Source organism: Aythya fuligula, chromosome 1, assembly GCF_009819795.1.
Source record: "Aythya fuligula isolate bAytFul2 chromosome 1, bAytFul2.pri, whole genome shotgun sequence".
In the NCBI taxonomy this organism is placed as follows: domain Eukaryota; kingdom Metazoa; phylum Chordata; class Aves; order Anseriformes; family Anatidae; genus Aythya; species Aythya fuligula.
In genome coordinates this window covers 197,879,074-197,893,992 of record NC_045559.1, presented here as the reverse complement: position 1 = coordinate 197,893,992, position 14,919 = coordinate 197,879,074, and the positions used below count along the sequence as shown (strand labels likewise).

The following is a 14,919-nucleotide window of genomic DNA, read 5'->3' as shown; positions in this document are numbered from 1 at the left end:
CCACATATAATCAAGTTAAGGCTACTAGACCAGATTCTTTTATGCGGTGGGGATGGACTTGCTCTCTTGCCCTAGCAATGAATCAATCACTTGATCTTATGGCCTCATTCCTGTTTTACCATCTGCAATAATTCTCTTTTGCATATGACTGACAGTTTGCATTGTCTGCTACCCCAAGGTCTAGTTTGGTTTACAAACAGCATTTAGCCACATACCTGTATTCCATCTGTTTGACTGAGGTACAGCTGGATATTTATATAGTCTGGTCGATTCTCTTGCCAAAGCTGGGAGGATGATAAAAACAGCTAGTGAAATAATATCCCTTCTTTAAAGGAAGTATAAAGTCACTTGTGCCTACTATGCTGATGGACTCAGGTTTCAGCATCACTGAAGTAAGTTTTTTAATGAAGATGTGTTTACATAGCACCCCTTTGTGCATTACGGAATGTTGCACATCATGCTGTGTGCAAAATATTATTTTAGAAGGCCACATTCCTTTTAAAATCCACATTAAATTGTAAACCCCCTCCCTTCTTAATCCGTCTACGAGCCAAAAGGCAAAAGGCCACTCAGACTCCTCAACCTGTATGTTCCTCTTCCATCTCATAAATTTCACAGAAAGCTGTCCAGCAACACTGTGCAATGAAATACCAGTGTGACATACACTGGTTTATGCAGCTTCAAGCACTAATGGAGGCCAGGTAGCCTAGGCAGAGCTGAAGTTTGCTGGTATTCTTTATAGCATGCCATATGTGTTGTGTGGACATACCCTGCATTTATTACATTATTGGCATCCCTCCAAGCAACACCCGTTACCTTGTCATGCAGCATACAGAGCAAATCTGCAAACCAGCGGAAAGATTCAACATCCCTGCACACCCAAATGAAGTAGAGTCTTCTCAGCTTGTAGCGTTTCCAGCCATCACTTGAAAATGAAATGTTTGGGGAATTAAAAATTATTATTTTAAAAAGGCAACGTTAACTAAGTTGCTTCATATTCATTAGTGGAAACGTGAATTTCTATTAGAAGCCAACTGCTAAGTTGTTCTTCATCCTATGATACATCAGACACTGAAATGACCAATGTGGTCTATAAGGATGATTCTGGGAATATTAAATCTCTAATGCAGAGCCAACACCCCTCGCAGCTCCCTTTTCTGCATTAGGAAGTTGTCAACTATATAGATGATCTGGGCTGCAAATATAGATTCATGTATCATCATCAGACTTTTATTTCAAAGCAAAGCAGACATTCGAAGTTTAAGTGTATTATGTCAATTCTTTATTAGGTTTATAAAGCGACCCATAAGAGGAAAATATTGACAAATGCAATAATGTCAGGACTAAATTCTGCCAGTATATGTGAAAGGCTCTAGTTGATTATAATTAATACTGCAGCAGAGTCACAAAGACCAAATCAAATCAGAGCTCCATTGTGTTAGGCAACTGTGAGATATAATACAGTCCTCTGAAAATGCTGGTGGGTAAAATGCAGTCATGGACAGATTCTGACATTTCGCTTAGAAAAACAAGAATCTTATGTCAGATTTCTTATGCAAACAAAATGCAAATATAGCACAAAGGAAGTATTGGAATAAACTCCAATAGAAAATAGAAGTGAAAAAAAAAATCCTGATGATTAATGAGTTCAAACCAAACAAAAATATCCAGGAAGTCTTTTCTTAGTTAGCCAATGCTGTTTGTGTAGTTCACTGAAATGGCCAGTGAAAAAATTGTTTCCTCCTCCTCCTAAAATAATGTTCAGATAGAGAAGACCAACGAATGGCAACTTCAAATACCAGTCCCAGGAGCCAACTCCAGCAAAAAAGCTTCATAACACACCTCACCACTCCCACTGTGCATTATTTAAACTCTAAGGCTGCCAGCATACTCAGACATGGTATTGCACTAACAAATACACATAAAGGATGGCTCCAACCACTGTCTCACCTCTCCATGCTATTAACCTCCACCATAAGCATGAGGAGCAAGGACGGAGACATTTTCAGCAGCATGCCGCAGCTGAGAACTCACCTTTATGTGATCCCTCCCTTACAGAGAGAAAAACATGCACTAAGACTGGGAAGGAGTGTCTTTCAAGTCCTGACTTCAGCTTTTGTGTTTGTAAGCTGTTGACCTGTAGACTAGGATTTCTTCCATCTTCTTCTGTCTACCTCTAAGACAAACCCTTAGGAAGGGTCACAATCTGGTCAGATGTGACAAGATAACTACAAGCAGTAGCAAGGAAAATAAGTGCCTTTCATCATAAAACAGACAAAAGAAGAAGAGAAAAATGCAAGGAATTTTGTACGGAATTGCTGTAGCTCAGTAATTTCAGAGACAATCTCCCAGGTGCAGTCTCCCATTATAACCACATCCACGTGCAAATAATACTTCTTTCATTAAATATTACCAGTGCCCATAATAAAAGTTGTTATTTAAGGATCCTCCCATTGCAAGACACTAGCTTTCAAGCCACTAGCTTTTGTTAATGTAAGTCATGACTTCTTAAAAATAGGTGCAGGGTTCAACAGTTAAGTGCAGTCAAGGGCAGGGGCAGAAATTAAATTGTGCTCATACAACAGGAACATAATTGAGCCAGAAACAAAATGCCTCTCCATCTCGACAGGGTTCTGATCTCCCCCAGAACTGCCTGTCCTTGACACAACAGGACTGGCCCCGCTGCTCTGCAGCGCTGGCATCATAAGGAAGTTTGCATTTTCACACCTGCCAATTTCTGCTTCTCAGCCAGGGTAAACACAACAGGCAGCTCATCCAGTACGCTTGTGATTTGTTGTAGATGTTTAAATACTGAGAATGAAAGCAGGCTGAGATTGTTACTTTTTTTTTTCTAGAGTCACAAAATTATTCCCCAGCATAATGCTACAGTGCACATGAGGAAGACTGGCTACAAAGCCAGATTATGGATTGGCTGCTTGGAAGTAATTTATGGCTTTAACCAAAAGCGTGGATTGCTCAAGTTTTTGGATGTTAAGCTTCTATGGCAATGTCTGTGCAAGTTCTTATGGCTTCTAATAACACTCTGGTTGGGGTAGCCATCTCATTAGCTGCTGTTGGCCCATCATTATGATCTGTGACATTTTAGCTAAATGCTGTCAAGGATAAACCATCCCAAGAAAAATGGTCAGCTTACCCATCTGGACTACAGGCTTTCAGCAAAATTGTACCCAAGTTTCACATTCTTTCTAACTTTGAGAAGATGATCAATACACTAATAGGAAAAGAAAATGAGGGAGCCCAAGATGGTCTTTGAGGGCTGCACTATAAGACAGGTGAGGCTGATTATTTTCTGAAGTGCTCAGCATTGCCAGGTCCAGCCCAGATCAAGGACAGAAGAACGTGGATGGCATTTAAAATCCAAGTTTTAATTTTGGAGTTAGAGCTGGCTATTGGCATTACATCTTAGAACAAATGCTTCAGCTGTGCATTGCAAAACCTTCCCAAAGGCAGCTAGCCTTTCTACACTTCAGAGAAAGATTGCTGCTTTGGTTGGCTGTTTATACCGTGCCTATGAAACAGGGGTGCTTAAATTGTGACTGGAGCTCTTAGCCAATGCTCCAGCAATAAAAATCAGCAGCAATCATAAAAGCAAGTCTACATCATACAGTGTAAGATTTGGTGGAAGCATGTTGCCAGTGTGACAGAGAAACAGGACATGAAACCTTCGGTCTGAACATAATTTCAAAGGTTTTAATTAAAATAAAGGGGAAAAAAAGTAAAGAAAAAATTCATACTTAAAATTTTAAAACTTCAAATAGAGTCAAACATCCAAACATGACCTGAATCCAAGTCAAGCCCATTCCTTTAAACCCTAAGTTTACACTTTTACAAAATTCAAACAGAACTGGAGAGTTGCCCTGCATTTCCAGCAGGATTGTCATGACCTCCTGAATCTCAAAAACACACTACCATGGTGCGTAGCCTCCTCTAAGCAGAGACCAGGGAACAAATCTAGCTGAAGGGTCTGTGACTATAGCAATCAATAGTCGCAGGTGAAGGCTGGTGGTAGGATATAACACTAGTCCAAGTGTCCCAGCTCATGTGCATTAGTGGCACAACTCTGCCAGAATTCTTTGGGTTACACAGCTTGTATGAGATTATGTATGCTCTCCAGGGGACATCCCGGTTCTTTACCTTTCTTTAAGGAAATTCACTTGTGTTTGCTAGTAGAAGTTTTGAAATACTCTCAAACCCCATCTGACATGCACTACTACGGTAAATTGCAGGGTGGAGGGAAGAAATGGATTTTAAAAGCTTGAGCTCACTTACAGCAGTGTGTTGAGTACTGATGCGAATGGCGTAACTCCAATACCACCAGCCACGCAGAGGCTGACCTCATAGTTCAGGGATTCCTCAAAGGGACTTCCAAAAGGTCCATCCACATACAGTCTTCAAGAAAAGCAAAAAGAACACTTTTAGAGAAAGCTGCAAAAATCAAAGGAGAGAGTGAAGGCAAAGAGCACTGGAATTAAAATTCTACAAAGAATTTGTTTCAATTTTTTATTACTCCTGGGATGCAAATTATGAAAACCTTTGTGCTTGAAAGCTTGATGTGGATGACTGTGGAGAGAAACCAATGTACAGGTGGCATGAAAAAATTGTGTCAGATAAAATCTCCTGGCACATTCCATGATTAGACAAGCCTTTTTAAATCAAGCAGTGTAAATGACTTAATTATTACTGTCCTTTGTGTCTGGTATTAGAGGACAAAGAAAGTGCTCCACTGGAAACAATAACAGCTCGGTGGGTCATATGCAGGAAGACAGAATTTGGCTAGCCGTGCTTAGAAGGTTCCTTGAACATCAGAAACTGCTGAGATGGACAAAGGGTACAAACATCTATTTCTCCTGGCTTCTCATAATGCTTTTCAAGGACCTCCAGAAAATAAAGAAGTGATATTTATCCATCCTGCAGTATGTAAGAGAAATGAATTACCACCTGTCTACTCCTTCACTTCAGGTCCAGACTCTTGGGAATGTGAATCTATCACAAATATATACCTGAAGAGGGGAAAAAAATCAGAGATGTACCCCTTTGCCTCATGCCTCTCATTCTTAAAATAGTTTTGTCTACCTGTTTATAAAGATCGCTTAAGAGACTGAGTTCCATTTCCAACCCATTCTGAGTATTTCAGAGACTGCTGAAAGGTCAGCTGACTGTAACTAGAAAACAGGACTTTAGGCAACTTCACAAGTTTGACCTCCAAATATTCACTACTTTGCTGAAAGTCTGACCAAGGCCACCCACAGACACACCAAAGTTTACAGACAGTAATTTTTCTACTAAGATTCACATAACCCCCCATTCTACCTACATAAAGCAAGTGCATCTCCTGGCTGCAGTAATAGATTAATCTTTACAAATAATTATGAAGAAAACTTGAACAATACATTCCATTAAGGTGCATTCTGTGTATGAATGAATTACTGGATCATCACGTTTTAGGTAACCAGTGGGACCAGCGCTGTGTTCAGCAGCTCAGTGACAAAGTATTTGCTCACAGCAAGGCTGAGTGAGATCAACCTTTGGCATGACTCCAGAAAAAAGCTCCAACATACACGTTTTTATACATACTTGTGCAATTATGCAACCAAGCTAGGCACAGTGTACACCTAATAAATGGACTAGGCTTCTCCTTTATAGCATCAGCCAGAGACTTAAACACTGAAGAGGCGTCTCTTTTCCCAGACAATGTCTTCCACCCCTTACCTGATTCTTTCCTATTGAGGGCTGGCTGTTAGTTATAAATTAACATCTTACAGCCTGATTCCCTTTCTTTTAGCTTTGTGGTCTGACCATTGGCATCTTACCAGTCAAGTCAACATCTTGTCTGGGTTATCTTCAGCCAATATAGTCCTCTCTGGGAAATTTCTTCAGACCTTTGCTATTACCAACATCTCAATGCCTTTTATGTTAGGCTCCTTCTTCTAAAGTTTCTTGTCTAAAGATGGCTAACTACCTAATTTCTGATGGATCTAGAGATAAATGGCTGATCCCTATCTATGCTCTGTCTTATAAACTCCTTTCTTGGGTCTTGCTGTCCTACCTGGAGAGAGAAATAGAAGACAGGGGGCCACCCACACCTATCATCAGAAGGCATGAGAACTCCTGGCAATAGCATATAGTTAAAATGCATCTGAAATTCATAACTAATCGATCTGAAAACTAAATATGCTTATACTTATTTATGTCTTTATATTCTGAAGTCACTACCGTGTTATCTTATTTAAATAAGCAGCAGGGGCAATGTAGAGAAACCCAGCATAGAAAGCTGTGTGGTCCAGGGACATTTTGAGAGAAGGCCACAAATGTTATGGGTCTCAGATGTGTGTCTCAACATAGATCTGATTTGGGGATCTCTGTGTGGGCAAAAAGGTGAAAAATCTGTACAGGATTACCAAGACCAGCAACTGAAATCCACTGCCAATCCTGGCATACCTCTTATGCATATGTTACCCTAACCAGGTCCTGCCTGGAAGGTCCTGCCTGGAAGTGAAATTTGGAAAATCACTCCCTATGGTACTAAGGATATAAGTACAGGCATGAGGGAAATCTCTTGCACTCTACATATGAAGCATTAAGTTTCATTTAGATACACAGGCAAAGCCAACATTTTGGGGGAAAACAAGCAAAAAAAAAAAAAAAACACAAACGCAAACCAGCAAAGCAGATATTCCCAGAAATGTCCACAGCTGATCTGACTATAGTCATACTTTGTAAAGGTGCCACTTTGCACTTGAGCCTGCTTGAGGACTACCTCAAGTATGTATGCCTACTCTCACATGGGACTAAGCAATTCCTGGAAAGTCTGAGTGCCACTGAATACCACTAATGTGATCATAAGTTGAAACATGCAAAACCTCCAAACCAGACAAGCACGTGTCCTATTCCGTGCCAAAAATTCAAGAAACAAGCTTCAATTAAACATGTATTTTGATTAGGCTGCTTCAGTTCATGGCCCATTAGCCAAATCTGGCCTGCAAAATATTTTTATCTGCCCACTGGTTCTTTCTCTGAGGGGGTGAGGAGCAGTTGTTTGGACAGCAAATGCAGTCAGAGGAGCCAAGGGCTTCCTGCTGTGCCTGCATGTGGCCCAGCACAGAACAGCCAGAAGTCACCACTTCCAACTGCAAGAAAGAAAAACAGGGAAAAAGCTGGAGAAATATTGCTACTGCATTAGCCCACTCTACAAGACTTGTAGAGGCTGATTCCAAGGATAACATAATCTCCCTGGATGATTTTGTTGAATGGATGTCATAAACACGCTATTTAACCCCAGCATGCTATGGAATAATTTTTAACGAAAGAAATGTGTCTCTGATGCCCTGATGAAGGTGGTCTGTTACGGAACTGATCCTTCTTTCATTCAAGTCAGAGGAAGGAAAAAATCAGATGCCATATAAAGCAGTGTGGTGAAGAACAGAGCACTGATTCAGCCATTGACTTGTGCAGGGATTATGCAACTCTCACTTCCTGTCAACATGCTCTTCCTTTCGTCTGGTAGAAAGGAAAAGTTCTGTACAGAAGTGGCTCATGATTGCAAATGAAATCTCACAGCATTCAATAAAAAGACAGATGAGCCAAGGGGAGTAGGATGTCTTTTTGTTTCTTGAGTTATGTCCCAGATATATCACACTACTATATTATGGTCCTCCCCCCAAGCTTTAATTTAATTAACCATGAAGGAAGGAATAGATTTTAGTAAAAGTTTAGAAATACGCCCTTCAGGCAAACTTATTCAAATAACGAGTTGTTCTTTTCACATGTATTCATTTCTTGTCTTTAGACTGCTTCCAGTTATTCTGGCACAATTTCTCAGCTCACAAACAGAAAAAAAGCCCTTCAAAACAGAATGCATCACAAAAAACAGCAGAGCACAGTATTAAACAGAGTCTTACAGATAGCTGGTGAACGTATTTCCTGTTTTAAAGCCCAGTACAGCAGGACATAAGTATTCCAACAAGCACCAAAACAGCTTTTCCAGCACTGGGCCAATGTATCTGCAGTAACACGTGGCTATCCCTAAACCAATGGATGCTGTCTTGGGGACAGGGGCAGCTGCACTGCTTTTGAGACCCTACTTGTCATCTTCCATCAGGAACTGCAGAGTGATGTTTGAGAGACCTGCCCACACCTCTGCTGGACTTCGAAAAGCTTAGTGCCTTGCCTTGTATTTCACTGCTCAGCTGCAGCTTTGGGAGCTACCGCGAGACATTATCACGGATATTAGTGGAATAACAGATGGCTAGGGGTGTTAATTCAAGAGCTTGTAGGAAATTTTAATAAAGAAGCATCGGCATTTGCAAGCTGAACAGAATGACTGGATACTAAGTGCTGCACAAAGCACAGAAAGTACGTCCTCATCTGACTGAAGTCAAAACTCTTGCTAACGTCCGCAGAGCGCAGATTTCACTGAGCAGTATATTTCAATATCCATGCAGCAGTAGTCAGTTTGTTGCTAAGACCCAAGTGTAGATATCTTTGTATAAAGATATACTAAGTCCCCAGTACAGTCAAAAGAGATGCAGATTAATCTATTCAGGGTGTGATGAACTGCTTGCTCTGTGTCTACTGACTGTACTGACTCAATTCAACAGGTCCTTGGAGATAGGTGTCCTTCTGAATGGCTGCTAAAGACCAGGCAGACCTAAAGTGGCATCAGACACCTTGCCTGAGGCACCTGAAGCCAGGCACAAATCTCCACGGAGGTAACTGGACATCAGATACCCAGTTCGCACACAAACACCTGCATTTAGGTATCTTCAGCTGGAGCTGAATTCCCTGTGAAGAGCTGGTGTCGTCCTTGGATTCAAAAGATTTTGGATAAAGTTCCCCAAAATCAAAACAAAACCAAGTGAACAACCCTCTTCCCACATTTGTTCTCTTTAATTTGCTCTACCAAACCTCAGCTTGGAACCACCATGGTGGATACAGCCTCAGACCTCTAAGGAACTGAATCTCTGCTGGCTTCAACTCTCCTTGTGCTCTCCTGTGACTCTAACTCCTCTCCCTTCTTATGCACCAGAGGGATGCCACCCACCTCCCTCTGACAGCCCACAACATCAGCTCCCACCCCCATGCGATAAATATTCCAACAAGCGCTTTCATGTTCCTCCCCCACTGCCCTTCATGCCTGGGAGGAAATTTCTGTAAACATCTGCAGAGCTATTTCATTATCTCCCTTCAAACTCCTTCTTAAGGCTCCTCTCCCTGGTTTCTCTAATATCTAAAAAAAAATAAATAAATAAACCAGAAGTTTACAGCAGTCAGTCTGCTGACTTGCTTGCCATAGCTCAGTTATATTCTGGTCCAGTACCGTTTTTGCCCTTTCCTGAATTTTGTTGTCTGATGGTATCCATCTGTTGTCTCCTGTTCTTCAAGTTGGCATTGATTTGGTCAGGGCAGTCTCTGCTATGTGGCTGGGCATTATCAGGAGGGCTTCCTGATGTATGGTTCTTTAGGGCACTAATAATAATGCAGATAAATAATACTGGAAACCATCCAATTCTGAAACTTATATGTGAGGAAATCTTTCACATGCTAGGCTTGCATAAAGCAAAATGGACTGCTGAAGTCTTCCTGCACACTTTGGACCCAGGTCTCAGTTCACAGTTCTTAGTAAAAACATAGTTACAACAAATTTTACTTTTCAAAGACACTGTACTTACTAATATGCAATATTTTCAACCATTTTCTGCATCAAAAATCCAGACAGCTGCTTCATCTTTTGAAGTCATGTCAATATTTAAACTTCAAATAATAAGCATATACTCTGACATTATTTTTTCCCGAATGCTTGTGATTGTTGAAAGCATTTTTAGTACCAACATCCTTTTACAGCTGAAGAACCAACACTTGAACAAAGTATGACATCTTGGTTTGGATGGATTTCCAAAACTACTATGGCTTTTCAGGGCTTGTAAGTGTAACAAAATGTGACATCTGGCATGTGAGATCAGAGGTTCCCATGTGTTCTTTCTGACATTGTGAAGGACGATGTTTTTCATTACAAAAAACAGCACTCCCTTGGACAAGTAAGCTTGTAAAACCCAGTGGGTCCAATTAAATTTATATACTATTTTTGCACGAGATTGCAAAGTGTTTATCATTCTAATTCAGATTTCATTAGGCACTCATCTTTTTTTAAATATCATGAGCTTAATTTATGATCGCACACTTTTTTTTTTCTTTTCAACTTCAAACAATATTTTTAAAGTGTACTAGAGCTTCTAGAAATTTTCTTTTCTCTTCCATAGCAGTTGCTTCCTTTATCTGTTGGTGCAACAACCAATTGTAACAAGGTAGATGGCTTAAAAAAATACTGAATCATTTATTACCAGATTTTCTTCTCATAGTAACATGGCAATTTATCATTATTTTATTTAAGTTCTAGTTAAGCCATTGGATTTAAATATCTCAGTACCATTGATTTCTCCTTGGTTAGGTAAAACAAAATGAAATCATCTGTTCTTCAGGTTATTATATCCTCAAAAGCCCAGGGATGACTGAAGAAGAATTTCCATCTGAGATGGCACTTCCACTGAAGACAACAGAAAACAGACACTACTGATGGACACCCTTGCAAGTATGGCTATCCCTTCTAGAACTCTATAGCACTCTACAACTCTGCAATTTAATATTGCCTTCTTTCAGACCAAGTTATTTTTCCTCAGAACTGAATAAAATTGTCTAAATATTTCCCAAAAATATTTATGGACAGGCTGTGTTTCTCATTGCTGACTATCACAGGAGAGAAGCATCAGTTTAGACCATTCACTTACTTCATTAAAAAGGTGTGTAAAACCGTTATAAGAACTACAATCAAGTATAATTATGTATTCAGACAACTTTGTTCTCTCAAAGAAAGTACATGTACTTTCTGTACCAAATTCTTGGTTCAATATTCTTAATTAATGTTACATTAATTCTTCTCCATGGCAGCCTTTTTACTGTCATTTTTATAAAATGTTTCCAAAATGTATTCCTTTGATTAAAGATCACACTTGATTTAATTTTATTATAAGAAGAAATCCAATTTTCTACTTACTTCGTTAACAATTACGGTAACTTTTATGAGGTGCCTTGCCTCTGTAAACTTGTCTCCTACGGATTCTGCCTCCAGCTAATGAAGAAAACAAAAAGAAGAGTATTTGTAATGTCTGTACTGCCTATTTTTAACTTGACTTTTGAAAATTTAGTTTATCATTGGGTGATAAGATACTGCTTCGGACCAGCAGCAACAAACTAGGTTGAACATGTTGGTGGCCAGGTTTCACCCCAACTCATTCAATGCCAGCACAGGAGTTTATCTGCCCATCTCATGGTATCTTTGTTTTGAAGTAGTCAAATTCCATATTCGCTCTTTTGTGTCTTAATAGTTGGAGCTTTTTCTTGCCTGTATTGGTGCCATTGGTGGCCATTACAGCATTGCCATCTAGCAGACAGCATGGGTCCTTCTCACAGGGAGTGCTGATGTTAGCATTGAGCCCTTTTCCTCCCTTAGTAAATTATAGTTGCTAAGATGGGATTTCCCCCTTTCCCTGTGTCAGTGGAAATGCCTGCAACCTCCAGTGTCTCAAGGGTACTGTGGAATACCTAAAGCAACCAAAGGAGCTGGATTGCCAGCGTCAGGTGCTGATTCAAGTTTTTTCGCACCTCTAATTATTACATATGCTTTTTTTGAAGCTTTTAACCAGTGCTAGAGGTCTAGCATAGTTCCCTAGCCATTGTTCAGATATTTTCAAATTAAGTTTCAAAAGAGAAAAAAAAAAAAAAAAAAGGTAGAGGAAAAGACTGAAATATTTACATGGCAGTTTTGGACTCAAGAAAACCTGGCAGTATATACATAAGACATAGTAGCCCCCCATGGAAGCTGCTTTGAGCTTACTTACAGATACATAAGATAGGAGCATACTGTATCAAAGGTCAAAATACATTTTTGGTAATAGGCTGGGGGAAACAGCAGAACACTTTAACAAGACATCCACACTGCAAGTAGGCTTTCCCAAAAAAGCTCTAATACATCTTAGGGTTTGGGGAAAGAAAAGTTGGTACCTGCTGGCAAATCTTAAGGATGACAAGTGAAGAAATTAAAAGCCTGGCTAGGTAGCTGGAGAAACAAAAAGGGAGGAGAGAAGAAGCTGACTGGTGTGCCAGAAGACACAGTTGGTAGCAAATCCATCTGAAGACAAAGTCCAGGAACTCCACAATCCATTCCAAATGCAGCTTGTTCTGGCTCTGGACTACATTAAGTAGAAATGAAGAATTAAAAGTGGGAATAAGCAGAAAGAAAGAAAGGAAGAAAGGAAGAAAAAGGATAAATCACACAACAAATCCTGCAATTTAAATGAAATAGTCAATCCTGGAATAAAATTGGATCCTCAATACAGAGTAAACCTGAGCAGAAATACACTATATAGAGTGTGACAGATCCACGTGAAAAAATTGCCATGTCACAGTGTTGACTCTTTTCTGCCTTTGGGTGTACATTGTGTAAGCAAAGTAATTTAGTGCAGACACAAGCCCATATTTTCTCTGGAAAACTCTCTTTGCAAGGACATGTTTCTCATAACCACATTCTTTAAGGAACAATGCTCTCCATGAGCCTCACATCCTATACAGGATTGTTAATGTGTCTATAGGGGTAGGTTTCCTTCAGTGCAGCTACATGAAGCAAATAAGCACTGGTTTGGGGATCTGTAAAACATCTCTGCTTGAACTTAGCTGTCAGGAAGCCCACAAAGAAAATCTCCAAATATTGCCCTCACGGTTGAGAACTGAGGTCTGCAAGATAATGGAAAGGCAACTCCAAATGGCTTCCAGATGTTCACTGATGGTCAGAGAAGCTCATTTCCTTAGATGGGCAGCCTCTTATCTGGAAAGGGCTAGAGAAAACTTGCAAAGCAAAAATGGAAAGAAAGAACACCTGCTGAAAGCTAGAGGGAACCACAAACAGTTGCAGTAAAATGTCAGATTAAGGATGAGATCACTCAGTTTAGAGAAAGAATTTCTGAAGTCAATATAAGCCTAACAAGGATTGTCCATACAAACTCACAAGCAGAAGCTTATCAAGCTACCAGAGAATATACTGCATTACATCATAGATGAGCTCAAGCCAGCCCTGAACATCTTGACCTCTTCATTGTTTTCCTCTGAATATGCTCCAACTTCTTATTTCGAGTTCTGTATTTAAAGTGAATGGCCCATTATTGTCTGCAGTGTTCCAATTTCAGTCCTGCCAAGACTCTATATAATAGCATCATTATTCATAGGTGGTAGTGTCATTATTATTACCTTTCTAGACATACAAAGATAACTCTGTACAGCCCTCTGGTCTCTTAGGTTATTCAAAACAAAGAACTTTTAATCCCTTCAATTTTAAAATTCCTTCATGCTCTTCTCTTTCTGTGTACTGTAAGAATATCCATGATAACAGAGAGAATCTTATTTTTAGCATTTCTGTGAGTTTTAAGAAGCTGAAAGAGAATAGGTGACCCCGAACAAGACAGACGAGCAAAAGACTTTGCAAGAGATGGAGAGGGAACGAGTGTTTAAGTTCACACCAGGCACTTCAAATAATGAAATTCTTCTCATAACCTTTCCCACCTTTACTTTTCACAAATATCCTGAGGGTTGCAACCCACTGGGTGCGAACAATTGCTATAGGGCACAGTAGCTAGAAGGCAGCGAGGAGAACAGAGGCTGGATGTCACTGCAGAACATATCTGGCACAGATTCAGGGTCCAAGACGAAGGCACCCTGGGGCTTTTTCTGTAGGCCTGATACCAGTTCCTACTGATAAGGCACTGTGAAGTTGCTCCATGAATGCACAGAGAAACTACAGTGTGTGTGTGTGCCTGGTCTTGTCACTCTAGGGGCACATGGGAAATCTGACTTGTGAGATTTCTTGCATAAAATCAGTGTCCTGCAGCTCCGTGCTGGCTGCGCGGATCCCTGTCATGTTCTCTGTCACTGTGAAATGCAGATCACAAGACAGTGCCCCAGGCCTGACCTCAAATGACAGTTTTGATCAGTCTGAGAGGAAGAGAAGTCCTCCTGCCTTTTAGTCCCATCTCCCTGATCTACCCTCCTTTCCAGAACTCCATTCAATTCCTCAGCCATGCTCTTCCTTCTGCTATACCAAGGTAGTAACACTTGCTCAGATTCCCACTTCAAAAGCTTAATTTAATAGGTTAAATACTCTGATACATGCAGACAAAAGGCTGCTACAAAGTGCTAAATACGATTCTAACATTTTTTTCCCCCAAGTCACTGTTTCTGCTTCAATTATGATAAATTGTCTCTTGGTGAACTGAAATTTCTGCCTATTTTGACTCATCTTACTTTTCTTTCACCCCTGAAATTTCCCAAATAATCTAGAAACTTCAATCCATCTGCTCTGAAATATACTATCCTCCCTGGCTCAATATCATTGGAGGATTTAATTAACTTGATGTTTACATTTCCCTCCTTGTCATTCATTACTTAATATATTGAAAACAACATGTCCCAAGATGAATTGCTACATATCTGATAGCTCACTCCATTTAAAACTGTCTGTGTGAGAATTCTTCACTGGCTGCCACCTGCCAGCGGCTGACTTTTTCATTTTTTCATTTTCATTTGAATATACTGTGCAGAATTCAATATTTTACTAAATAATTCTTTCTTATATAAAAAAAAAAAGTCTGATTACAGGACAAAGAAGTGGCAAAAATAACACTGAATTCTATGACACTGGGATTTAGTTCTGCAGGGCTGAAAGAGATATTATTAAGCAAATATAGACTATATAGTCTATACTACACTCATGCTATCTACTTTTTACTAGTCATGCTGCTATGGTACTTATATTTGTAATTAACTACAGAAGGACATGGGCAGTACACAATGGATGAT

General features: G+C 39.9%; 1 protein-coding gene across 2 annotated transcripts in view; it reads right to left on the bottom strand.

Moving 5' to 3' along the window:
- The window catches only part of NOX4 (NADPH oxidase 4), a 117,261-nt gene that overhangs the window by 16,686 nt on the left and 85,656 nt on the right, over nt 1–14,919 (bottom strand). For both annotated transcript variants that reach the window (XM_032199976.1, XM_032199966.1), the window contains exons 14-16: nt 4,291–4,410; nt 817–925; nt 216–284 (exon numbers count right to left, since the gene is read on the bottom strand). In XM_032199976.1, the coding sequence (XP_032055867.1) occupies nt 216–284; nt 817–925; nt 4,291–4,410 (298 nt within the window). The remainder of the gene's footprint in view (nt 1–215; nt 285–816; nt 926–4,290; nt 4,411–14,919) is intronic.